Source organism: Sciurus carolinensis, chromosome 6 (assembly GCF_902686445.1).
Source record: "Sciurus carolinensis chromosome 6, mSciCar1.2, whole genome shotgun sequence".
Taxonomy (NCBI): domain Eukaryota; kingdom Metazoa; phylum Chordata; class Mammalia; order Rodentia; family Sciuridae; genus Sciurus; species Sciurus carolinensis.
Window position 1 is genome coordinate 159,641,072 of NC_062218.1, and position 25,444 is coordinate 159,666,515.

Below are 25,444 nucleotides of genomic sequence, written 5' to 3' on the forward strand. Positions count from 1 at the left end.
GGGCGCAGTGGTGAGCCGTGACCATGAACCAACACCCGGCCTCCCAGGAAGAGGAGACTGGGGCCTGAGTGGGGATGGGACATCCCTGAGTGACCCAGGTGGGAATCAGCTGGCTGGGGTTAGGGTCCCGGACGCTGCCCTGAAGCTTTCTCCATGCGTTGGCCCTCCTGCAGCTCTCAGGCTGGCCTCCGCTGGCTGGAGCTGACCTCAGGCGCCTGAGCTGCCCTGCAGCTTGCCTCTTCCTCACTTCCTGCTCTGAGCTTCCTCACTGCTTCATGACAGTGTAGCGGAGCAGGGCCAGCTGGTCACGAGGGCGCCTCTGGGATTTTGAGCAAACCAAAGCCTTTCTCTTTATGAGTCTATTACCTCAGGGGTTTGTCACAGGGACAATGCTAGGACAACCTCCAGTTCCTATTCAGAATCCCACGGCCTCTTCTAGAGGTCCAGTCCCCACCAGTCGGAGTTCTGCTCCTACTGTCCCTGACTTCCATCAGTGACGGGCCACCTGGAGGACGGTGGTCCCACAAGAACCCAGATGCCTGGAGGTGACGCAGCCATTCTCAGTGGGTCAGTACACGTTCCTCCCACACCGTGGGACGCTGGCGTGAGCAAGCCTCGTGCTGAGGGTGTGTGAAGGTGAAACACAGAGTTAAGCGCGGGCGAGATACTTGATAACGACAATGAACCCCGTTACTGGCTTATGCATTTGTTACACTGTAAGTTTACCATTATTTTAGAGTGTATCTCTCCTTACTTAAAAATAAGTTCATAGAAGCCGTTGTGCTGGCAGCGGCTGCGTGGGTCTCGTGTCCCCCGCAGCTCTGGGCTGGGTCTCTTACTCTTGTGCTGGATTTAATCTGGTGTTTGGGTCATCGTGGTCCTAGGATCACCAGGTTCAGAAAACTGAGCTGCATGAGGGGTTAAGAGTGCTCAGACCTGGATGATTTTGAAGACCTGAGAGATGCATCTCAGAGTCCAGGGTCTGACAGAGTTTGGTAACCCTGGTAAATCTCTCTGAGCCTTGGGCTGTGACCCTGAAGCACTGTAGCCAGGAGCAGGAGAGGAACGGTAGCAGAGTCATCTGTGGCCCTAGCAAATCTCAAGTTCTCAACTCGAAATTCGTGATTCTGGAATGCTTGTTTGTCCCAGGTACCTTGCCAAAGCCATACAAAATCACCTCAGGTCTAAGATTATTTTTATATATTTCTTTCAAACACAGTTTTCAGCGCATCATGCAAGGCAACTAGATCCATGAGAAGACAGGACACTGTGAGAGAAAACAAGCAGAAGTGGTGCTCAGGGACGCCAGACGTGGGATCGTCAGACAGCGACGACGATGCACTGACGCTTGCCATGCTCAACAGGAGGAGCCATGCCTGAGAATTCTGTAAGGAAACTGGAATCCATAATAAGTGACTGTCAGCGTCCTGTCTGAAATTGAAGATGTATTCCAGTGGTTAGAGGAGAATTTACAAAGCATGCTTTCAATAGAGGTGCAACCCTGGCACTAGCAGCAGAGGTATGCTGGAGGCCTGAGAGGGCTGAGAGGGAGTCATTGCTAGAACGTGGAAGGAGGGAGCCAGTGAAGAGGGCCACCTGATAGGAACTGGGGTGTCCACTGAAGGACAGAGAACCAGAGGGGTGAAGCTAAGGAACACATACCAAAACTTGTCTTTTTTTCCTTCTTCCAATCTACCACAGGCTGACACCAGCCAGAGAATAAAAGGGCCAGGTATGCAGCTCAATCTCCCAGCACACAGATAAGGCGGGAGAAGCAGAGTTGCTCTGGAGGCATGCACGGAAGGCGTCTGAATATCCAAAAAGAACCAAATTCAAATTTCAGAACTGAAAAATATGGTAATTAAAATAATTAATTCAATGAATAAGTTTAGCAATAGACTAAACGCAGCTGAAGAGAGAATTAGTGAACAGGAAAATAGATCCAACGGAAGTATGCAAAATAAATAGATCAAAAGCAAGACAAAATAAGAGAAATAAAGCAGAGGTAATGTTTAAAATTATGGTTGATGATAATTTTCCAGAGCATTGAAAAAAATCAACCCATAGATTCAGTTTGAGAAACTCATAGGTCGGAGCTTGAGGAGCCTCAACTCACATCCAAACTCATTCTTGTGACGCTGCAGAGACAGAGAGGAGTCATGGGTGACTGCGGAATAATGGGCAGCTGGAAGTTGATGAAGTTGCCGACAACTGAGATGGGAGAGTGGGACACATTTGAGATATTTGAGAAATCACCCGCCAGATCCCTGTAAGCTTGAACTCCCGACCCCTGACCCCTGGAACTCTTCTGGGTAGCTTGAGAAGAGGCCACTCCACGGCCTCCAGGCCCTCTCCCAGGTCAAAGACTTGAGTCCACTACCTTTCTCTGGCTTGGAGATGGCAGCAGCCTCCGGCCTGGCTTCCCACTGCTCAGTCTTCACAGTGGCCATCAATCAGGCTTCTAAAAATTGTGAATTATCACAGGAGGTGTGCTTCCCCGCACCCCTGGTGTCCATGAGGAAGGATCTCCCCTTAGTACTCCTGGGTCCCCCTGACCTCCAGCAGGGTGGCAGGCGACGTCTGACTTTGAGTTAGGACTAGGGCTGACACTGTGGGGTGGGCTCCTCTTTGCTGCTTCCTTGTGGGCAGAGGCTCTTGCAGGGAGCTGGGTGCTGCTCTGCCCTCCCACGTCACCCCAGGGAGGCCTGTGCTTTCCCTGCTCCTCCTATGGCTGTTGGGGTCTGTCCGCTGAGCTTGGTTCACTGTTAGGAAGTGCCCCTCCCCCACAGAAGGTGCTTTTTTGGGAACACAGGCGGGAAAAGGAAAGCTGCAAACGGGCTCCTCAAACCCCCAAAGTGAGCTCTTCCCGTCCAGCCTGCCTAAGAGGAAGTTCAGGACCCAAGCGTGGCACTCAAGCTCTTTCCCAGCCAGCGCCCCAGCTGACCTCACCAGCGGGACGCTAGCCCACGCTGCTGCCAGTCCTGCGCCTGCATCCTCACCCAGCGCGCGGACAGCCCCCTGGAGACTATTTGAGGAGTCTCTCTCTCCCTCCTCACACACTAGGGATGCCCGGTCAGGAGCAGTGACTTGGAGAAGTCCATGAGGATAGAACTGAAGCCTCTGGCCAACAGCCATGGGAGGGAGCCCAGATCCTCCGTCACCAGGCCCTTCAGAACGCAGCTCCGACCTAGCCAGAGCCCCTGGCTAAGCTGCTCCCAGGTTCCCGACCCTCACGCACCATGACGCTTTTTAAGTTTCAAGTGCTGGGTAATTTGTTACGTGCAATGGGTAGCTAACGCATCCAGCTTCTGCCCGTCCCTCACTGACTCCTGCTTGTTCTTCACATGGGCTCAGTTCCTACCTCCTCCTGGTCGCCTGCCCTGGCTCCCTGTCCAAGACACCTGTAGGCTCAGCCTCCAGGGGTCCTCGCCACCTTTCCAGCAGCAGTGCTTGCACTGCGCTGTAGGGAGCCCTCTTCCTCCACTAGGTCTGTGTGCGCAGGATGAGGCTGGCTCCTCCCCGGCTGCAGGGGCTGATGGTCAGCCTGGGCCCGGTCAGTCAGGATGCCCATTCCCCGGAGGCCCCCATTCAGGGCTGTGTGACCTAGGCCAGGCCCTCCACAGTCAGCTGGGGAGCTTTGCAGGAAGGATTGGGAAAAATAAAATCTTTGTCTGTGGAGGTTTCAGGGTACAAAAATGTCAGCCTGGAGCTACATTCTGCCAACAGGGGTAAAAGCTCACCTCCGGAGGTAGCTGGAAGAAAAAAACTGAACCTGGGAGAGACAGATTCCTGGTTGACTGTTGAAGGACCTGGATTCAGCTGTGCCTGAACCCCACATCTACTGCACTCCTCTGCTTTCCCTGTCATGGACAGTGTGCATTGCTTTGAGGTGATATCTGTCACTTTCATTCGAGAGAGTTCGGACCAATTTATCCCCAAGGCTGGAATTAAGGAGGCCCTCCTGGGGACCCCAGACCTTTGTGCTTCCCATGAGACTGCACTTCCCACAGGAAACTGCAACAGACGTTGGTAACCTGCTGCTGATTTTTGCACCCAAGTTTTTGCTCACCTCCTCCCCATCTCTCCAGCTCAGAGTGAGGCCAGGTTCCTTTCTTCAGAGCACCTGACACCCAGGTGTACACAGTTGTAGTAATTATGGTGAACGAATGAGCGTCTCCTGCTTGATCAGTCAGGTCTTCAGGGACCTGCTTGCTACCAGACCTAAGTTACCCTCAAGTCCCCTCTGAGACAACAAAGGATTATTATTTTTGAATCTCTCTTCCTAGTGACCATGGCTGAGCTGGCCCCACCCAGGAACCACAAACTGGTCTCCCATCACAGAAAACCCAAGCTGGCCCAGGTATTCCCCTGCTTAAAACAACTTTCAGTGACATTTTTGGCAGGAGTGGATGGAAGGGAGTGACTCTGTGGGTTCAGGAAACTTCTGCATAGGACATTCTTTTGTTTTTTGATTGATTTAATTGGCATTTAATCGGCACCTACTACGTGCCAGATATCACACCTACACCTCATCTTCCTGACAAGTGTTTAGGACAGTGTTGCTGCACTGCCAACCACCCTGAATTTAAGGGCTTAAAACAGCAAACAGGAATCCAGGTACAGTTCAGCCGGATGCCTCTTCTGGGTCAGAACATCTCAAGAGGCCACAGTCGGACATGCTGGCTGCCGGCCGTCCCAAGCCTCCCTGGAGCTCAAGGATTGTCTCCGGGCTCATTGGTGAGGCAGCCTCGGGCCTCGAAAGATCTCCTGTCAGCTCACTCAGGTGACTTCTCCAGGGCAGCACCTCCACGCAGCAGCTGTCTGCTCCTGGGTCACTGATCCCAGAGACAGCGAGGGGCAGTTGGGACAGAACTGGTCTTACAGCCTCCTCCCAGAGGCAGAATGCCGGTTGCTCCTGCCATATTCTGTTCCTGAGAAGCAAGTCAGTAAGTCCAGCCTCCACTCCAAGGGGCTGGGTGGTGCCAGGGTACGAATACCAGGAGGTGCAGTCACTGGGGCCACCTCAGAGGTCACCTGCTGCAGGAGCACTATTACCCTTCATTTCACACCCAGACACCAGCTGTCAAGCAACCCGTTTGGCTCACCAGCTCCAGTTTTCTAACTCTAAAAGTGGCTTTCTAATCCCCAGGCCAGCTGAGGGCAAGATAAAGGGAGGCAGGGAGAAAATGTTGATGGAAAGAAATGTAATACATTGCCTATGATTTAGTGGCTTAAAATAAACATGTCGCTTATCATTTCCACGGGTCTGGAACTCAGGAGCAGCGAGCTGGGTGGTTCCGACTCAGGTCTCTCATGAAGCTGTGGCAGAGCTGAGCTGAGGGCCGCTGGCAGGGGCCTGGCAACCTCACCACGTGGACCCCGCAAGAGCCATGCGCCAGCATGCTCAGGACTTGGCGGCAGGGCAGCCCCAAAACAAAGAAGCAAGAGCCCCCCCCCCCCCCCCAAGGCTGAGTGTCTTCTGTGACTGGGAGGCAGACCCGTCACTTCTGCAGCATCCTGATGGTGGGTCACATAGCCAGCCCTCTTCACTGTGGGAAGCGGTTACTCAAGGGCACGGGAATGATGGGAGGTGAGGACACTGGAGCCCCGAGGACCTCTGGCCACCACCGGGCCCCACAGGATCGATAACCCTGAGGCTCAGCTCTTATTAAGTCACTCCCCTCTCAGAGAGATCCAGGTGACCCCCCTGGATGGCACCATCTGATCTCCTGGCTCCACCTCCAGCCGTCTCCTGGGAGAATGGACCTTCTGGGATGGAAGGTGAGTGTTCCTAGGCCTCAACGTCTCCTGTAGAGAGCCTCATAGGTGTGTCCCCGTTCTGGGGAAGGCCTACCCCCTTCAACGTGCATTACTGTGTCCCTGCACTCGCAGGCTCTGGTTGGATGCCTGGATAGGATGGTCAGCACACAGACCCCACTTCTTTCTGGAAGCTTCCAGTCAAGGTGGGGAAGAAGGTACTAGCCAGTTAGTAACAATCTAATTGCAAGGTGTGCCAAGTTTCCCCAAGGAAACCAACAGCACAGCACGGCATCGTGTGATAGGGGACTGGCCTGTTTCACGCGCAGTATTTGAGCCGTCAAGTAATTAACTGGGCTGGATGGGCAGGTAGGCATCAGGTTCAGGTGCGAGCATCCAAAACCCCAAAGCTACAGTGGCTTTGACAAGACAGTCTTGTCTCTCCGTGCAAAAGCCTGGGTAGGTATCTGAGGACAGGGTGGCACTACTCAGGGATGGGGACCCAGGCACCTGTGCCCTGTGATGCCCAAGTGACTGGTCTGTGGACCACATCTGGAAAAGGGAGGACACACGGTCAAATGTCACCACAGGACGTCCCCCCGCCAGGGTCAGCAGTCACCTGTACCCAGGGACTACTCAGGCATGGGTCCTGCATGCTGAACAGTGAAGGCCTTTTCTTCCCTGCGAGGATAGTGACCCATTGGCTCCCTCCAGTTGCCTTAGGCACCTGATTGGGGTCCAATTTCCCCATGGTTACTTTAGAGAACCTGAGCCGAGTACTGCCCCTTCAGCCCCTTGCTTATTCTGGAATACCTAACCGTTGGTGGGAGGAACCACGGGCGGCAAGTCCTCAGTGGCTGGAGCTTATTGCAAACAGAGACGCGGTGATACACTACGGGTCTTGTCCTCCAGCAGCGTTTTTCTCATGCCCTGCCTTCACCGTCTTGGTGTCCCTGACTCCTACCCAGCAGTCCTGCTTTGGGGCACCAGCCCCCACTTTCCTCCTGGATTGTTTTCTCTGGTACCACCACCACCACCTGAAGAAGGGGCAGCGACAGGCCCTGGAAAGGTTGGAGGTCAGAATGAGGTTCCCCTGCAGGGGCCTGTGTCTGTCCCACAGCCCTGGCCCCAGCCCAGCAATCACCCAGCAAGCTGCTCTGCAGCAGAAACAAAGAGGGGGACAATGGGCTTTGCCACCTTGGGCCAAGCCACAGACAGACTGTCCATCTCTGGCAACCCTGCAAGTCCTGCGTGGGCCCGGCCCTCTGCAAACCCCGGTGAGAGGTGGAGAAAGGCCTGCCAACCGCCACGGCCTGCAGTAGAGGAGGCCTCACCAGGTGCAGGCACCCTGCTAAGCCAGTCTCCCGAATGCCCTTCCTTGATTCCCAAGAAACCCCGCCACCCAGAGAGCAGGTGTCATCATCTGCTTTGTGCAGATGTGGAAGGGGAGATCAGGGATACCCAGTGATTTTCCCAGAGAGGGACAGCAGGGCAGGTAGCGGGTCCACTTTGTCCCTCCAGCCTCGGACCTCCAGCCTCCACCTGGTCTTGGCCTTTACTTGGAGCTAGGCACGGCGCACGGGCCAAACCGGCCTTCTCCTTGCATCTTCACAGCGCAAAGAAACTGTTCTACAAACGCAAAGATCGGGGATTCTGCGGGCAGAGCCATTTGCCCCCGGCCCGCAGAGGAACGAGAGGACCGAGCGGAGGCCCACCGGCAGGGCGCCGAGCCTTCGGAGCTGGCCTCCGCTGCGGGCCTGGACCCCGCCCGCGCCCAGGGCCCGCCCTCCCGCCGCCGCCGGCCGCTCTCAGAGGGCGGAAGGGGCGGCGGCGGCGGCGGCGCCCAATGGGCTGCGCGGAGCGTCACTTCCCGCGGCGGCGGCGGCGGCGGCGGCGGGGGCGGGGCGCCGGCGGGGGCGGGGCGGCCGAGGAGGCGGCGGCACGGGCTGGACCCACGCGGCGCGCGGCCCGCCCGGCCTGCAGCGCTCCCACCCCGGCGGCGGCGGCACGATGCCCTTTGACTTCAGGAGGTGAGTGTGGCCAACCGGCCGCCCGGGGCCCCTCCGCGGCGCTCGGCGGCCGCGCACCCTCCCGCCCTGCGCGCTCAGGCGGTCCCCGCCCGGTGCACGCCTCGGCCGGCCTTCGGGACCCCCGCCTGGCAGCGAGCCGGCCCGGCCGCCCGCACACCGTGCATGCCCTCCCCCAGCCCCAGATGGCAGCCGGCGAGCATCCCCTCCTCCCCCTGCCCGGCCTCCCTTAGTGGACCCCACCCTGGGTGACAGGTGGGGCCAGGGCACCTCGCTGGAGCCCCCTGGATCCGCAGCCTCTTGCAGTCTTAGCCAGCCTGGCAGCAGCGGGAGAGGTTTAGATTTCCATAGCCCGAGGCACCCCCCAGACAGGGTAGGTCTAGAGGCCTGTCCGGATGAAGGCCTGGCCCCACCCCCACCCTGCCTCCAGCCCTGGCCCTGTGCTCTGGGGCTGGGGGCACTAGGGAAGGAAGGAGGCTGGGCAGCCTTGTAAAGGGCTCTGCAGAGGGGCCAGCGGGGTCTGGCCTTGGCTTTCTGCAGTCACCACAATGGGTCCTTTGTGGGGTCCAGCTGCCTCACTGGCCCGTTGTGCTGGACCAGGCATTCTGGAAGCCTGCCTGGGAAGGGGGTCTCCACTACATGTTCCCTCGAGGTGCGTGTGGAGCTCCAGGGGATGCCCTTGGCCAGGGCTGGGAAAGTAGCAGGGATTAGGAGGGACTGATTAGAATCCTGGCCGGCTGCCCACGCTGGGCAACTTGGTGTATTCCAGACATGAGGGCAAAGGCTCTGGGCAGCGACCTCCCCTCCCTGCACAGCCAGCTGACCCTAGCAAGCATCTGAACCCTCTCGGCCTCTCAGTTTCACCACTTGCAAATTGGGGCTAAAAATAAGGTCCCCACCTGTGAGGCCCAAGTTCAGGAGACAGGCGAAACTGTACATGGGTCACAGCTTCAAAGGAGAGCATTTTTACGGGAGGGGCTTCCACAGGTGAGGTAGTGAAGTGACCGTCCACCAGAAGGGAAGGTCCTAGCCTACTCTGAGCCACAGCATGGGGGCATGCGGGGGTGTAGGTTTAGAGAGGACATCAGCCTTGAACCTCTTGATTGGCTGACGTGGTTTTCCTGCCCGACCTGGGCACCGAGTCCACCTGGCAAACATCTGCCAGCTTCCTGCTCTTTCCAGGCAGCCCTGAGACTGGCACCCAGGTCCCTGACGCAAGTGCATGCAGACTCCGGGCAGTTTTGAACAAAGAAAGCCCCACTGGTGGGAGTCAGGGGCAGTCCTAATACTGGCAGTTGACGTCCGGGCCACTAGAGACTTTGCATGGTGACTCCCAGTTCCAGAACGCCTCCCTCACCTGGACGGACGAGACTCCGGCCCCTCACTGTCAAGTGGTTTTGGGCTTGTTGGAGGAAGCACTCCTGGCCATTCATCCCTTCACTCTGCACCCCGCTCCCCCACGGTGCAGAGAAGGAAGTGGAGGCCCCAGGGCTCAGGGTCTTACCCTAGACTTCCTGGGTGCTGCAGGGAGGGCCGCCTGCATCCTGGTTGGAAGTTTGGGGAGCAGAAAGGGTGAAGTACAGAAAACCAGCTGTGCCAGCGCTGAGAGGCCACTGCCCCTGGCTTCATGGGCATACCTCTGGCCTGCGTGCCTTGGGGCCCACCGCAGCCTGGTTGAGAGTGGATTCGGCCCTCAGTGGCTGCACGTTGGAGGGTGGGCCCTGTGCACCCAGCAGACCTGCACTCTTTTTTTGGAGGGGGGTAACCCAGGATTGAACTCAGGGTCACTCGACCACTGAGCGGCATCCTCAGCCCTGTTTTGAATTTTATTTAGAGGCAGAGTCTCACCGAGTTGCTCAGGATCTAGATCCGTGGGTGTTGTCCGAAGTTCCTCAGCTATTGCCGAGGCTGGCTTTGAACTTGCAGCCTGCTGGGATTACAGGCGTGCATCCTGCGCACCCTGTGCACCCTGCACACTGTTTAAGAGCTCTTAACCAACGATTCCAGGACCCAGGTGCTAAGGAAGGTCCCCTGTCCCCATGCGCCTTCCTCCTATTCGGTGTTTGCTCATCAGGTGTTTCCTGAGTGCCCACACCATGCCCAGCCTCTGCTGCATGCCCCACCATGGGGAAGCGGGTGGCAGGTGGCCCAGCCTCCTCAACAGCCCAGGGGAGAAGGATGAGGGCCTGATGGGGCCCCAGGACTGGAGTGCTAGCCAGCGTAAGGAGCAGCCGGCACCGGCATCGGACTTGACATCCATCCCGCGTCACCTGTGAGAAGGCTTCCTCTTTACTTTAAATCAAAGGAGAGGGAGACTCTCGGGTGGGAGGTCTTTGCCCTGGGCTGTACAGTGACAGGGTTGGTGACGCTGGGATGTGATATACGGCAGTTAGCTTCAGAGTCTTGGCTTTGGGAGAAAAGGAGAACCCGAGGGTCCCACCGCCCGAGGGTCCCACTGCCCTGCGGGATGGCTCAAGATCGGAGGAGCCTGTTCGGACTCCCCAGCCCTGCCCAGGTCAAGGCCAGGGGTCAACGGGCTTCCTGCTGCTCTTCCTGTAACAGGAGGAGGAAGACATCTCAACTTTGGTCTTGGGCTCCTTGTCCCTCCTGCCCTCAGACCTCCTGCAACTTTCGTGGCCTCAGGATGTTTTCCCGCCTGTGTAGTGGGAATGTTGAGCTGGGGCCGTGTGCAAAGCTTCAGAGGCAGGGTATCAGGGTGCCCGCAGGAGTTGTCCTTGTGCCCTTTCATTTGAATGTGCTCGCCCAGCACCTCATTTACTTAATTAGGGGCTGATTCTTTCCCCTGCTGCTACTCCCTGGGCACCTGAGGGCAGGGATTTGTACCTGTCTTATTCAAGGCTGTATGTGCAGCACCTCGTCTTGTGCGGGGGCCAGACTTGCCGTTGGAAGTGCCCTCCATGCCTGTCAAGGACGCTGGGGGAAGGTGTGCTGGGACTGCTGTGTGCTTCCTGCTGGGCCCTGGGCAGATTCGCAGCCGGCCACAGACAGGTCTGCATCCATCTTTCTCCCCGCTTCCTTCCTTGCCCTTCCAGGGCCTGGTACATTCGGAGCGCGCACAGCCCCGAGCTACCCTGCCCCTCCCCCGCCATCCCTGGCTCCGTCCTCTCTAATTGTTTTTGGGGTGAGGGGGGAGGTGGGCCCAGAGGAGGGATCCTGGGCCTGAGGCTGTTTCTTGTGTTGGCTGTGCCTCTGCTCAAGTGCCCACTGATAGCTGGGCACTGTACTTGTGGAACTGGCCTTGTGACCTAGATCCGTGGGTGTTGTCCGTAGTTCCAGCTGGCCCAGGGCCAGTAGCACCTGCCAGTTCCCGCTGCTGAGCCCCGGAGCTGAGGGGAGAGAGAACAGCCTGTGGCGTCCCTGTGGCCCAAGCGGGGGACCCGAGCCCTTCTTTCAGGAAGGATGCACGGGCGGCGGACTCCCCCACAGCGGCAGCGCCCAGTCCAGACCCCCAGGCCTGGGGACGCTCTGCCCCACACAGACCTGTGCCCTGCCCTGAAAGACTGGGCCTAGCTTGGAGCCGCCTTTGTCCCCTTCCAGGAGGAGAGGGGTAGTTGTAGAGATACCCCTGCGCTGTGGGGTAGCTACGTGACCTGTGCAGCCCCTACCGGAAGAGTATTAGGAATTCCGAGCTGGCGACAGCGGAGCATTAAGCCAAGAGCAGAGCGAGCGTCAGACCCTGAGCGAGCAGAGGTCGTGGCCTGGATGCTGGCCCTGTGCCATGCCTTGGGTGGGCCTTGCCTCACTCTGGCCCTCACGTGGTCTCTGCCCCTCCAGGAGACCCCGGCCTCGTCAGGACACCGGTGTGAGCGGTACTTTGCCAGCCAGTGTGGGCCTTCGTGGCTCACGCTGTGAGACCGGTCTGGACCTGGTGTGCCGCACAGCCTGGTGATGGGCCCTGCGCTGGCTAAGCCCAGCCTTGTTGGGGACTCTGAGCACCGTTCAGGCTCAGCAGAGCAGCCAGCGTGAAGGCCTGGGTTCCCCGCCCGCCTCCGGAGGCGCTCCCAGAGCTACAGCGGACCCCGTGCAGCCCGTGTGTAGCACCGTCAGCGCCCTTCCAAGTAGACCAGGCCTGGCCAGGGCTCAGTGGCAGAGCACCGGCCAGCGTGTGAGGCCCTGCGGTCGAGTCTCAGCACCGCATATAAATAAATAAAAATAAACGTCCATCGCCTGCTAAAAAGCAGATCAGACCAGCGGGCACATGGAAGCCCGGCTCCCGGCAGGGGCGCTGCAGGAAGAAGCTGCAGGGGTCTGCTCACTTGACCCCGGCAGCCTGCAAGGCAGCACCGCACTGTCCCTGGACACAGATGGGCCTGCTGAGGGGACGGTGAGGGAGCGGGGGGTCAGTCAGGAGTGGCCCCGAGCTGCACCGCGTCCAGTCCCGGCTCAAGGCTTCCTTTCCATTCACTGATTCAGAGACCGAAGCCCCTTCCAGTTGGCTTCCTTGCTCCCTCTGCGCTGACCCTACCCAGTTGGGCTCATCACAAAGCTTAAGGCCTTCAGCCTTTTTTTCTTTCTTTTCTTTCTATTTTAAAAACGAGTCTCATGCGGACTGAGCCCTGGTTCTGGAATCAGCGTTTTCTAAAGTCCCCCGCACCAGCCGACGACATCTCCCTCGGAAAGGCCGGTTCTGCAGCTGTCCACGCGCCTGCCCCGCGGGGCCCTGTTCACCTGCCCATCTGGACTGGGCGGCAGGGGCCACTCCCCCAGGCCTCTGGGTCCCTGGCTCTGCTCTCCTGGGGGCTGTGACAGCTTAGCCAGCAGAGGCCTGGTGTCCCACGCGGAGCCGTCCTGGTTTTTTAACCCCTGAAGTTGTGGGCAGGCAGCTTCCACAGACCCAGGAGAGCCAGCCAGGGCGAAAGGCGGGCACCGGGGTGAGGCTGAGCTTGAACCCCAACTGCCATGGGGAGCAGCTGGGAAGATTTAAAAATCCCCAAACTCGAGCTGTACCCCAGGCCCAGTGGTCACAGGTCCTTTTTAAGACCCGTCCTGTGATTCTGCTGCTCTGTTGGGAGAACGGACGGCCAGCCGGCTGGCGGGTGCGGGGCTGGCCCACCTGCGGCTCCTGCAGGACCTTCAGCAAGTCCGTTTCCCACCAGTCCTGGGGGTCCCGGGTCTCTTCTGTTGACGTCCTCCATCTCCAGAGGTGCCTACAGCTTCAGCCCCAGCCGGAGCTCCAGCAGGCAGACCCTCAGCGCCCCGTTACCACGTTTCCATGCTCCCTGGGCGTCCTGCCTGCGCCCCCTCTGCCCCTGTCCTCTCGGCCGGGCTGCTGGCCCAGGGCCCCAGGCGTCCTGCTCCAGGACCCAGAGTCTCTTGGTTCAGCCCGGTTCTGCCGATGGTAGCCGGAGGCGCCCTGCTTTTCTGGAGGGAGAACACGGTTGGGGAAACACAGCCCTAATTGTCCTTTAAGGAGCTGTAATTAGCCTAATTGTCTGTCGTCAGCTTTAACATTTAGGCCTATTAACCTAATTACCTTGGCTGCCGAGGGCAGGAGGGGGAAGAAACCTCCAAGCTCCACATCCGTGTTTTAAAGTCTTGGCCCGAAGGAGAAGCAAGAGGGTGGGTCCCTGGCACTGCCAGGCACGGGCTCAGTGGAAGGCCCCACAAAGGCCTCTGACCCTCTGAGCAGGCGGTTAGTCCCGTTCCCGTCCAGGGACGCCGACCCTCAGAGACTCTGGGTCTCACCTGGGTGTGGAGGCTCACGCTGACCCCACACTCGGGAGACTGAGGTAGGAGGATGGCCGGAGCCCCGGAGTTCGAGACCTGCCTGGGCTGCAGAGAAGGCAAGAAAAGGAAGAAGTGTTGCGTCTCACCGCTATGCGGCCCGGAGCCCCCAGGGAGCGGCCCAGCTGGCAGGCCGTCTCCTTGTCCCCAGCCTCCCTCCCGGAACCTGCCCTGCAGCACAGCTGTTCAGGAAGCGAGAGGCGTTTGGACTGAACTGTTTGTCCCCGCGGCGGGGCCCTCCTGGACCAGGGCCTGCTGCAGTCAGTCACAGCTCATGCACGTGCGCGTGGTGCTGGCTCCCGTGGCCCCTGCGGCCCCTGCCACCCAGCTGACCTGCCTTGCGCTCTGGTCTGGGTGGCGGGTGTCCTGGGGGTAGCGCTGACCTTGGTGGTCCTGCCTGTGGTTCTTGAGCTCACGTGCCCCGTGTGGGGTGCCATGTGGGCACCTCGCTGGACTGACCATCACGCTGGCCCTGTGGGGACTTAATTTATGTTTTAATCAGCATATGGTAGGCTTGACTCTTTTCGGAGTATACTGTGACATTGAAGACGTCTGTCACGCAGTCAGACGTCTGTCGCACAGTCACCACCAGCAGCCAGACACAAACCAGCCCTAGGTCCCGAGCTCGCTAGTCACACCGTATCGATTCAGTTTTTAAAAGTGCAATCAGAGCACTTGAGGTCGACCGGCTTAACAGACTCAAGTCACCATGCAGCGTGATCCACCTCGGGCAGTGCTCCCGCAGGTCTCTAGAACATGCTCATCTTACGGGACTGAAACCTCGTGTCCCACGGTCACCTCCCCATGTCCCTCTCCCCCGTTCCTGGGAACCGCCGTTCCACGAGTCTGCCTGTTTTGGAAAACCCGTGTCAGCAGAATCTAACAGTATTTGGCCTTCTGTGCCTGACTTATTTCACTGAGCATGTCGTCCTCCAGGTTCATCTATCTTATTGCAAAAGACAGGGCTGTCTTCCTTTTTTCAGGCTGAGTAGTACTCCGGTGTGTGTGTGCCTGCTGGGGGCCGTGTAGGTTGATTCCTCATCTCGTTCTGTGGTTGGTGCCGCGGGGAGATGGGGCGCGATGTCTCTGAGCTCCTGATGTCAGTCCTTTGGATAACCCAGCAGTGGGCTTACGGAATCCCGCGTGGTCCGCTGGGGTTTTCCAGCAGCCCCCTCCTGTCCTGCAGAGGCTGCCGTGTTTTCTGTCCCACCAGCCGTGTGTAAGGGAGCCCTTCCTCCACGTCTTCACCAGCACGGGTCTTGTCTCTGGGTACCAGCTGGCCTAGCCGGTGTGAGGTCACGTCTCAGGGTGGTTTGGACGGGCATTTGTTTCCCTTTGGTGCCCCTGGCCTTCCCTGCAGGATCGTCTGTCCCTGTCCTTTGTGCGTTTCTGGCCAGCCCGCCACACCCCCTCTCTAGAGCCTTTCACACCTCCTGCCCGCTGTCCCCTTCCGGAACCTCCCAGGGAGGCCCACGGTGATCAGCTGTTAGGGGCCCGGCTTGGACTCCCTCGGCGCACCCTAGAGGCAGGATGCTGGGCCACAGAGGGGACAGGACTCGGCCGAGGTCACACGAACGGCAGGTGACGCAGCTTTGACTTGTGTGCTGTGACGTCAGAGCTGACTTTCCTGACCACAGCGTCAGCCCCTGGGGGAGCGTTAAGACCTGCCTTTTCTGGGGGAGCCCCGTGGACACCCGACGTCATCTGCCGTCCACTTGGTTGTGTTAGTTCGTTGCCATGGAAGCCTTCAGGGCCTCTGGGTGACGAGCGGAGGCTGGGCCTCGGTGGCCATTTCCTGTTACCCTGCGTAGCTGCGGGCAGGAAGTCACCACGGAGCCGGTGGCAGCGCCTGCGGGGAGCGAGGCTGCCTCCTGGCCCAGGGAGCCTGGCCGTCCCCAGAGCCGCGTCTGCAGGCCAGGAGCGGCTGGGGAGGGCCGTCTGCCCCGTCGTACTTCCTGAAGACCGCGGCCGGGCCCTGTGCTGGACGCGGGGCCCTGTGCTGGACGCGGGGCCCTGTTCTGGACGCGGGGCCCTGTGCTGGACGTGGGGCCCTGTTCTGGACGTGGGGCCCTGTGCTGGACGTGGGGCCCTGTTCTGGACGCGGGGCCCTGTTCTGGACGCGGGGCCCTGTTCTGGACGTGGGGCCCTGTGCTGGACGCGGGGCCCTGTGCTGGACGTGGGGCCCTGTTCTGGACGTGGGACCCTGTGCTGGACGCGGGGCCCTGTTCTGGACGCGGGGCCCTGTGCTGGACACGGGGCCCTGTTCTGGACGTGGGACCCTGTGCTGGACGTGGGACCCTGTGCTGGACGCGGGGCCCTGTGCTGGACGCGGGGCCCTGTTCTGGACGCGGGGCCCTGTGCTGGACACGGGGCCCTGTTCTGGACGTGGGACCCTGTGCTGGACGTGGGACCCTGTGCTGGACGTGGGACCCTGTGCTGGACGCGGGGCCCTGTTCTGGACGCGGGGCCCTGTGCTGGACACGGGGCCCTGTTCTGGACGTGGGACCCTGTGCTGGACGTGGGACCCTGTGCTGGACGCGGGGCCCTGTGCTGGACGCGGGGCCCTGTGCTGGACGTGGGGCCCTGTTCTGGACGTGGGACCCTGTGCTGGACGCGGGGCCCTGTGCTGGACGCGGGGCCCTGTGCTGGACGCGGGGTCCACACGGAGCCGGGCAGACGGTGCTGCCCCGCCCTGCCAACTTTTGCGTCTCAGTTTTCAAAACGAAGGCGACTTTTGATTGGGAAGTGTTCCAAGTGTATGAAAAGTCGTGCAGAGAGTGCAGGGTCGCCATGTGCCCGCCCCGCGTCCCCAGGTCAGGCCTCGCGTGAGGAGCGTAAGGAGCTGACCTCCCTGCGTGGTCATTAACTGGACACAGGGTTTCTTTGCGTCTTGCCCATTTTCCGCTGATGTCCTGCAGTGCTTGGGATCCGAGGGCCCCCCTGCCTTCGGTGTCCCTGCCTCCCGGCCTGCTCTGGTGGGTCAGTCCTCGAGCTTCGTCTCAACCCGGAGTCCCGAGGACTGTCCAGGCGACTGTCCAGGCGTCCTGTGGACCGTCTCCCACCCTCTGCCTGCTCTTTTCTGGCGAGCAGACTGGTCATGGTTGGGAGCAGCACCCCAGGGCAGTGCCCTCCACAGCACATCCCAGCAGGAGGTGGACCTGAGGGTCCCCGGTGACCTGCCCGGGACGCGGCCTTCACCCCGAGAGGCTGCCCGTGGCTCCTCCTGCTCCCTGCTCTCCCTGTACACCGACCCTCCTGGAGGAAGTAGGCCAGGACGGTCCCCAGGTGGCGTCCATGGCTCAGCAGTGCTCTGCGCGGGACCGGGGCCAGGGCACCCCCGCTGCAGCCAGGCCTCACAGCTTATGGCCTGTGGGCAGCGGGCTCGCGAGGCCTCGGGCAGTTTGTGGGCGCTGACGCGTCTCACCGGCATTACAGACCTGCCGGGTAGGAGGTGGCGTGGCGGCAGAGCTGGGATCCACCAGGCTGCCGCAAACCTGCCGTTCTATCCTACCCTGTACCTTCCGTAGGAAGAGCCAGTGCAAGGGCCCTGGGGCCCACATCACAAGACGAACCTGGAAGGAAGATTCACCCAGCACTGGGAGTGTTGGAAGGGGTGTGAGCTCTAGAGTCTTGGTCTTTAAAAGAAAAAAAAAAAAAAAAGTTGTATTACGTGTATTTAAGATGTACAGCGTGATGTTTGAAGACACACACACAGGAAAATGGTCATTACAGTGAACCGGTCAACATATCCGTCCTCTCACAGTTACTGGATTAGTCTATTTTCCAGGGCTATAACAAAGCGTCTGAGACTGGGTAACTTTTATGAATAGAAAAGGTTTACTTAGCTCCCAGTTTTGGAGGCTGAGAGTGCAGACAGCCTTGCGCTGGCTCTGCAGAAGCTGCTGGCTGCCTGGCTTCATGGCTGAGGGCGCCACGTGCAGGAGGCAGAGATCAAAACGGGGAAACGACAGAAATCAGTAGGTGGGAGGGGCTCTCATACCAGCCCTCCCACGGGAACTAAGAGACCCAGGGGCTGCCTCGCCCTCTCCCAGGGGCAGTACCAGTGCTGCCTCCTTCCTGGCCACACCTGCTAAAGGCTCTGGCGCTTCATGCGCACATCCCAGTGAGGAGCGACCCGTGCTCTGCGTGGCGGGAGCAGCGGTGGTGGAGTCCCTCGGCATAAGCCCGAACGCCGTGCGCCTGTGTCACATGTGGTCAAACACGTTGGTCCAGTTGGATACCCTTCAGGCTTTGACCTGCGTCTGCCTGTTTCCTGTTTCCTCCTGCACCTGGTCCTGGTAACCATTTTTATTCCCTATATATTTGATTTTTTTTTATTTTGTATTGGGCATTGAACTCAGGGGCATCGACATGGAGCCACATCCCCAACCCTATTTGTATTTTATTTAGAGACAGGGTCTCACTGAGTCGCTTAGCACCTCGCTGTTGCTGAGGCTGGCTTTGAGCTCTGTCCTCCTGCCTCAGCCTCCCCAGCTGCTGGGTTACAGGTGTGCGCCACCACGCCCGGCTCCAGCCTGTGCTGCCCTTGTGTCCTCCTGGCGGCTGGTCGTGGGCTAGTTGGCCGTGTGTGTGGATGTTCCTGGGCTCTGCTCTGCTCCACAGTCTGTTTTCTTCTGTTAACTGTAGTTTTGTAACATAATCTTAAATCAGAAAGCTTGTGTCTTCGACTTTCCTTTTTTCCAAATTGCCCTGGCTATCTGGGGTATTTGTGGTCCCATGTCCCGTGCAGGTTTTAGGATTTTGGTCTTTAATTTCTGTGAAGGATGGCGTTGGACTTGGGTAGGGGTTGCGGTGGGCCTGCGATTGCTGTCCTCCTGCGCGTCTTAGCAGCGTCCGTGCTGCCGCCTGGTGGGCGCGGACTCTGTGTTCTCTTAGTTGCGTTCATGTACGCTTCGTAGCTGCCGGCCGCGGGTCGTTCACCTCCTTGGATGCGCTGGTTTCTGTTCCTGAGCTGCTCCGTTGAACTCACGTGGGTTGTTTCCTGGTGTGGGAGGCACGGTCTGCGTGCACAGGCGAGTTGCTCGTAGACCCTGCAGCTTTAGGAAGTCATTCAGTAGCTCTGGGGCGTGTTGAGCGTCTGGGGCGCCCCCTTCTGAACCGGGTCGTCTGCGAACGGTTCGCATCTTCCCTCCTGTCCTTTTCTTGTCCGATTGCGCTTGCCAGCGTCTCCAGTGCTCCGTGGGTGGAGGTGGTCGGAGCCCGAGCGAGCGCCCTGGTCTTCCACCAGATCCTGGCAGAGGAGCCGCTGGCTCCCCGGCCGCACTCGCCTGGGTCCTTCCTCCTGTGCCCGGTGTGACCCAGGACCTGACCAGTCTCCGTCTGCGCTCCTGCTTCTGGAAGGTGGGTGGGGAGACGGGCGAGCAGGGACGCTGGAGGTGGCAGCGCTGCTCATCTCGGGGTCTGGGAGGAGCGCTAGCTGCCGTCGCCTCGTCAGGGCCTCGGTTCTCACCCCGGGTGGGCCCCGTGGGGCTCCCGCCCTCTCCGCAGTGGGCACGCCCAGGTGGAGGGCTGTCCTCGCCGTGGCGGGTCAGCATCAATACCTGTGGAAGCAGAGGGCACGGGCGAGGCCAGCCCGCGGTGGGCTCGGGGAAGCCGACTGAAGGCCGGAGCGCCCTGCCCCGGGCTGCCATGGCTGCCCAGCGAGTCAGGTGGATCTGCTGCGGGGCGGGTGGTGTGTCAAGCTGACTTAGTGAGTTCCCCTGCCCACCTTCTCCCTGCCTGCCCCGCCGGGCCCCTGGCCCTGGGGCCATGCAGGCCTATCCCCCGCCTTGGCCCTCGGCTGGCCTCACCCACCGGAGCCCATCCAGTCAGCCACCTGGGACGCGCCTCATTCGGTGGCTGCTGCTCTGTGCTGGGGCAGCCGGCAGGAAGCTCGGGGAGGAGGGAGGAGGGCACAGAGGAACACTGAGAGAGCCTGGGCTTCCAGGGCCTGGACCTGCATCCCCACCGTGCTCCTCCCACCCACTCCCTGTGCGTCCTTGGGTTGCTCGCTTCACCTCTCTGAGCCTGTTTTCAGTTCTGCAAACAGGTTACTTCACAGCGATCAGCAGAGAGACCCATCTGGCCCCTGGTGCACAGTTGGTCCTAGTTCAGTGTCAGGCCCCTGCCGTTCTCCCCCCACCCCCTTAAGAAACTTCTCACGGCCTTGCTCTTTGCGAGCAGAGCTTGTGAACTGGGGTGCTGGCGTTGAATCTGCACACAGACTGTTGTGTGGGCTCTCCTGTGAGTAAAGGACGCTGAATTCAGTGCCCATATTTCACATGACTTGGATTTCCAGTGCTTCTGGGGAATGGGGCCTCCCATGCTGAGGCCGAGGAGAGGCCCCCTCTGGAGACAGGCCGTGTGCCCCCCAGGTCCCCCGCTGCTTGCTGCCTCACACCCACCTGCCCCTGTCATTTGTGAGACCTGCACCCTGCTTCCTAGTGGCCTGTTTGTGAGGCGAGGGCATCTCCAGAGAAAACAGGCCGCAGGCAGAGGCTGAGTTGGACACAGCCTGGGACCCGAAGCTGCCTGCACGTGAGGGCTGTGGTCCCCGCAGGCCTCCGTTGCCTCCAGGCTCTCTCTGGAGTGTGAAGATGATCTGGCAGTGAAACTGGATGGGTTGGACCTGACTGAGGTGGTGGGTAAAGCCGAGTCCCGAGACAGACTCCCTGCCTGAAAGTGTTCCGCTCTCCTGCTCTGCGACCTTAGGCAAGTGACTAAACTTCTCTGTGCCTCGTTTTCCTCATTTGCAAAATGAAACTCAGGTCATTGGTGCGTGTCCCTGAGGGAGGGAGTGAGCCGCACGTGTCTGATGGATCCCGAGCAGGTCTCAGTGCTGGAGGTGGGGCCCGGGACCTTGTGCGGGTCAGGCCACATCCCAGCCGGGATCTTTTGGACGAGCTGGTCCGTGAGTTCCTGGAGGGAACCTGTGTCTGCAGACCCCACGTGGAGACTGGTGGGCTAGGTCTGTGTCCCCTGGGCCGGGAGCCGCCAGCAGGACTCCTCCGGAGCACTGGCATGTGGCCACCTCTTGACGGGAGGGAAGGGTCAGGTTTGTGTGCCTCCACTTTGAGCCAAATGATGAAAGCCCCATGGAGGCCACCACCCACGGGGAGGGACGCACCAAGGAGAAGGGCCCAGCGGTGCCTCTAACCTCCCAGAGCGCGCGGTCTGCCCAGGCGCCTTTGGCCACTGACTAGCGCACAGGACTCGGTGTTGCTGGCCTGTCAAGGAGGCCTCTTGGCCTCTGTCCCAGGCCAGCTCCTCAACAGTCTTCTGCTGGGCTTCCTGCTGGCAGTGGACTTGGGGACCTGGGCAAGGACATCTCCCTTTGAAAGGAGTTGGTGGCCTTTGGGAATAGTAGGGACCAGCCATCAAGAGCTGGGTCTCCAGCGGCCCACCAGAGCAGAGGCTGGCTCTGCTGTGTTCACCACGGGTCCCCAGGGCCAGGACAGTGCTGGGCACAGAGAAGGCTCTTTAGGGGTACCACACAGTGAGTGACCAGAGCCCCCTCCTGGTTAGGATCTGAGCTCTGTTCCTGCGGGCTTCTAGATGTGGTGACACCTTAACAGTAACGGGGACAGTAGAGGTCACTGAGGTGACACAGGTACCCAGCCCTGGCCAGTTCTCAGCACGGGGCTGGGGTTGCTGGTGGGTTTGCCCAGGTGCTCTGTGTTCAGGCCTTGGCACCCTCGGCCCTGGGGCTCTACCCTGGGGGGTCGGGTCCCATCTGTACTTCAGGACCTTCACCCCCACCTGGGCGCCTGAGCCCAGAGGAGCAGGGCGTGTGGTCTTGGTCCTCTGGAGAGGGCCACACTCTGGTCACAGAGGCGTCTGTGTGCGCAGCGTGCGTGTGAGCCAGTGTGTGCCTGCAGTGTCTCTGCGGCAGGTCACGAGGTGGCCGTCAGCGCCCCAGCCGCTACCCTGAGGCTCTCCAGCCCGGGATGTGGCGTGGGCTTCGTGTCTGCCCTCCGGTCAGGGTGCCTAGGTGTGTCCGCGCCCTGGCCCTGCTTCCCAGCAGCCTGGGAGCCTCCAGGGTCCCCTCCTGCCTGGGGTAGAAGCGGCTGGGCCGCGGAGCGAGCTGGCTCTCAGACGTCGCTCGTACCTCCTGCAGGGCAGGTGCCTCTGTACCTGTTCCAGACCCCGCCCCCCGCTGACCCCGTCTGCAGCCCGGTGGGCGAGGAACCTGGAGGTTCACAGATGGAACCTGGAGGTCTGCAGGGAGCCAGCGGCCCCGGGCAGGTTGCTGGGCAGCAGGCTCGCGGGTCCGCCTGGGGGTTGCGATGCCGAGATCCAGGGCCCGGCCTGTTTCCAGCTGCCTCCGGGGAGTCAGGCACCCTGGATAGCAAGACTCGGGGCGGAGCCCTGGGCCTCGCAGGCACGGGCTTGCGCAGCTTCCTGGCTGCTTGGTCAGGCGCGGCCACCACCTCCAGCCTCCTTCGCTCTGTCCACTGGAGACGAGAGAGGAACGGTGGCCCTCTCTGGGGCAGCTGGAAAGGTCACCTGCGTAGCACATGGCGCCTGCTGTTGGCAGCATTTGGTGGATGCTGACACGTTGCTGGGGTCCACCGGGGTTTGCTGTAAAGGCAATTTAAGGAACAAACGTGATCCACGTGTCTTCTCCCCTGTGAGGCGGGGCCTTGGCCGCTGTGGGGAGTCACCCTGCCCCCATTTTAGAGATGGAAATACCAAACCCTGGTGGCACTCGGCCACCAGGGCTCTGGCCCCCACAGGGGCCCTTCAGTGAGCTGCCTGGGCTGTCCTGCAGGGGCGGGGCAGGGTAGTGGGCACTTAGTGGGGCAGGTGTGGGTTGGCATGCCATGGGTCATTGACCACTGCCCACGTGGCATTTCCCAGAACTCTAGGACCCACCACTGGGTGGGCATGGTGACACCAGTTTCCAGGAGGGCAGTGGGGGCCATGCCCCCCCCTCCATACCTGGTCTGCATGCAGAGAACTCTGCCCTTTGTACCTTGGTGGCAGCTCGGCTGGGCCACCGATCCCATGCCCAGCACTGCTGCTGGGGTGTCTCCCTCCTGGCGGGCACTGTGGGCGCATCTGCTCACTCAGACACGTAACCGTTACCTGCTGGGCCCTGTGCAGGGGCCGGAGTGACCACCACGGACATGGAGGCCACTCTGTGGGGCCCACACACCAATGGGGAATGAGGACAGGCACTGACTGAGAGGTTTCTGAGCAAAAATGCCATAGGCTCTGAGGCCGCTCAGCGAGGCTGTGCAGGGTTGGAGAGGGTCCCCACCACCCGTCGCCAGCCTTCGTCCTGAGCAGCTGGTTCTGAGCCAGGCGAGGAGTCGGCTGGCAGGTCCAGAGCCAAAGCAGGAATGAACCGGCCTGGGTGAACCCAGGGAGGACAGGACGCCTCGGCGTGTGAGGGGGGCCAGCAGCCTCCCTGTGGGGCGGCTGTGGCTGCCAGCTCCCAGCTCCCAGCTCCCGCGGCCAGTCTTTGCCAGCGCGTCTCTTTGATTCACATTTTCCACATCAAGTGACGTTTTGAAAACGCTGACCTGGGATGCGTGAAGTGTCCTTACAGGCTTGAGTCATGTCCCATCCATTAAAACAGACAGTGGCAGTGAATCCGTCGGGGCCTCTTGGCCTGAGCCCCTTGAGGCCAGAGGAGACAGGTGCCCTGGGGTGGGCAGTGGGCCATTCCCGGGAGGGGCTGGGCGGGAGCTGGACCTGAGCCCCGTGGGAGGGGGCTTGCTGACCAGGTGGAGGAGGGTCGGGCGGGTGCTCAGGCGGGGCCAGGCAGCAGGCTTCCTGGAGGAGGACCCTCGGAGAGGGGTGGTGGGCCGGGCGCAGGGGAAGGGTCCCTCCTGGAGCGGGCTCTGCCCGGGGGAGGCCCGGAGGTAGAAGAGCGCGGCCGCAGCGGGCGGGTGAGGTGGCCGGCCGTGTCCTGCACGGGCAGTGGGGAGTCGCAGCAGGTTCCTGAGCAGATGTGCTTCAGAAGAGGTCGAGCGAAGGCTCCCCGGGGCGTCATGGAGGGGTCAGTTGGGCCTCAGATGTGGCGGGGGACACCCTCTCCCTCGGGATGACTTCCTCATGCTGGCCCTCGCGGAGCGGAGTTGGGACCGCAGACCCGTGTCCGAGGGGCTTGTAGCTCGCCTCCGTGTCCCCTGCCTCCGTGTCCCCCTTACACACGGGAGGGTGACTCCCTCAGGGCCGCGTGGAGCAAGTTAACTCACGCACGCGAGGTGCCTGCAGCACGTTCCAGGCGCAGACAGCCCTGGGTGCGGGTAGCCAGGGGCTGGGGACCCTGAAGACCCCACGACAGGAAAGTCGCAGCTGGGACATTTAAAAGCTGTGTGGGAAAGTGGTGTGGGAGCCCCAGGGCCTCTCCGACCTTGGGAACGTGTTGACGGATGTGGAGGGTCATGCTGATGGTGCCCTCGGTCCCCAGCATCATCCGGGAGCCACAAGATCCTGTGCCTGGATAGCCAGTAAGGGTCCGCCACACTGCCGACCACGTACCCATCCTCCAGGGTCCCACACCTCCCGGGACCTGGGACGCATGACTGTCCCCTCCCTGTGTTGTCTTCCGGCCTCCCACGTAGCTTCCAGAGTGGGGATGGTAAAATCGGGTCTCCAGGCTTCTGCTTTGCACCCCTTTCGCTTTTGGCCCCCGGGCTGTGTGATTGCTCACTCAGGCACTTACGAATGCTCCTGCTGGCCACTGCACTGGGCACTGTCCAGTGGTGAAGCTGACACACAGCCCCAGCACCAGGGGTCTTCAGTTTCAGCCACGAAATTGGCACTCAGTTACACTTCCCACCCTGAGTGTGGAGGGGCTCTCGGGGAGTCCCCAGGACCGAGCCTGCGTCTGCAGGGCCTCCAGGGACCAACGCCTTGACACCTGAGAAACAGGCAGGGTTCGCTGAGAGGTGCGGGAGGGAGGCCCAGGGGCAGGGACGGGCGCAGGTCCCCAGGTGGAGCTGGTCGGGGTGGCAGTGACAGGGACAGCGAGGGTGTGCCGGCAGGAGGTCTTTTCGGCCGCCAGGACCTTTGAGGAGTTCACCCTTTATCCCGAGCAGCCTCGGGCCCTGAAGCCTTCTCAGGGACCCTCGTGGGAAGCTCACCCTGGACAGGAGAGGAGTGGACTGAGGCCTCCGCGGCCCTGGGGTGAGGCAGGGTAGTCCGCACCTCCCCTGCAGGTCCCTGGACCAGGCCTGGAGCCGCGGCACGGAGGCCGACCGGAATCCTGGTGATGGTGCAGAAGGTAGCCAGGCGCAGGGACTGCGTGTCCCAGGTGCTGGGTGCCGGTCTCCTTTGCCGAGTGCCCGCCGTCACACGCCCGTGACAATTCCAACCCAGCCTGCTTCTGAGGACGCAGGTGAAGTCTGCACTGGGCCCCGCCGGCCGCCACCCAGGTCCATCACCCCGGCTAACCTCCCGGCCCCTGTGACGCGGGCAGCAGGCCCCTGCTGTCTGGAGGAGAAGCAGGCGGAGGGTCTTGCCCCAGGCCCCGAGCGCCTGTGCGTGTGCCAGGTTCCCGGCCAAGGCCTGGCTCCCTGAACGGGAGGCGTGGGAACATGGGGAACGGGGCCGCTGGGTGCCAGGGCCGCGGGCTCGTGCAGCCACAGGCTGGCACCAGGCAGCCCCCGAGTGCGATTTGGGAGGCTCCTGTTAGCGTCCTCGAGGCCACCGTCCAGACTCCCTTCCTGGCGTCCTGGGGTGCCCTGTCTGGGTGGGCGGGGGTGGCCTTAGTGGGGAGGGCTCCCGTGCCCTGTGCACCCCCGGTCCCGGGCTGTGGCAGGGCCGTTCCCTGTAAATACCCGTCCACTGACGTGTGCGTTCTTCCTCCTTGACTCCCGTCCAGATGACACACTGCTCTGGGCTGCGCAGGTCCCCAGGAGGGGACCAAGGCCTGTTTGCAGCCCGTTGGTCACTCAGGAGCT

The 25,444-nt window shown here is 60.8% G+C and overlaps 1 protein-coding gene across 1 annotated transcript in view; it reads left to right on the forward strand.

Moving 5' to 3' along the window:
* Nucleotides 1–7,672: 7,672 nt before the first annotated feature.
* Ergic1 (endoplasmic reticulum-golgi intermediate compartment 1) overlaps nucleotides 7,673–25,444 on the forward strand; it is a 78,825-nt gene continuing 61,053 nt past the window's right edge. The window contains exon 1 of the mRNA XM_047554952.1: nucleotides 7,673–7,787. Within this exon, the coding sequence (XP_047410908.1) occupies nucleotides 7,768–7,787 (20 nt within the window). The 5' untranslated portion in view covers nucleotides 7,673–7,767. The remainder of the gene's footprint in view (nucleotides 7,788–25,444) is intronic.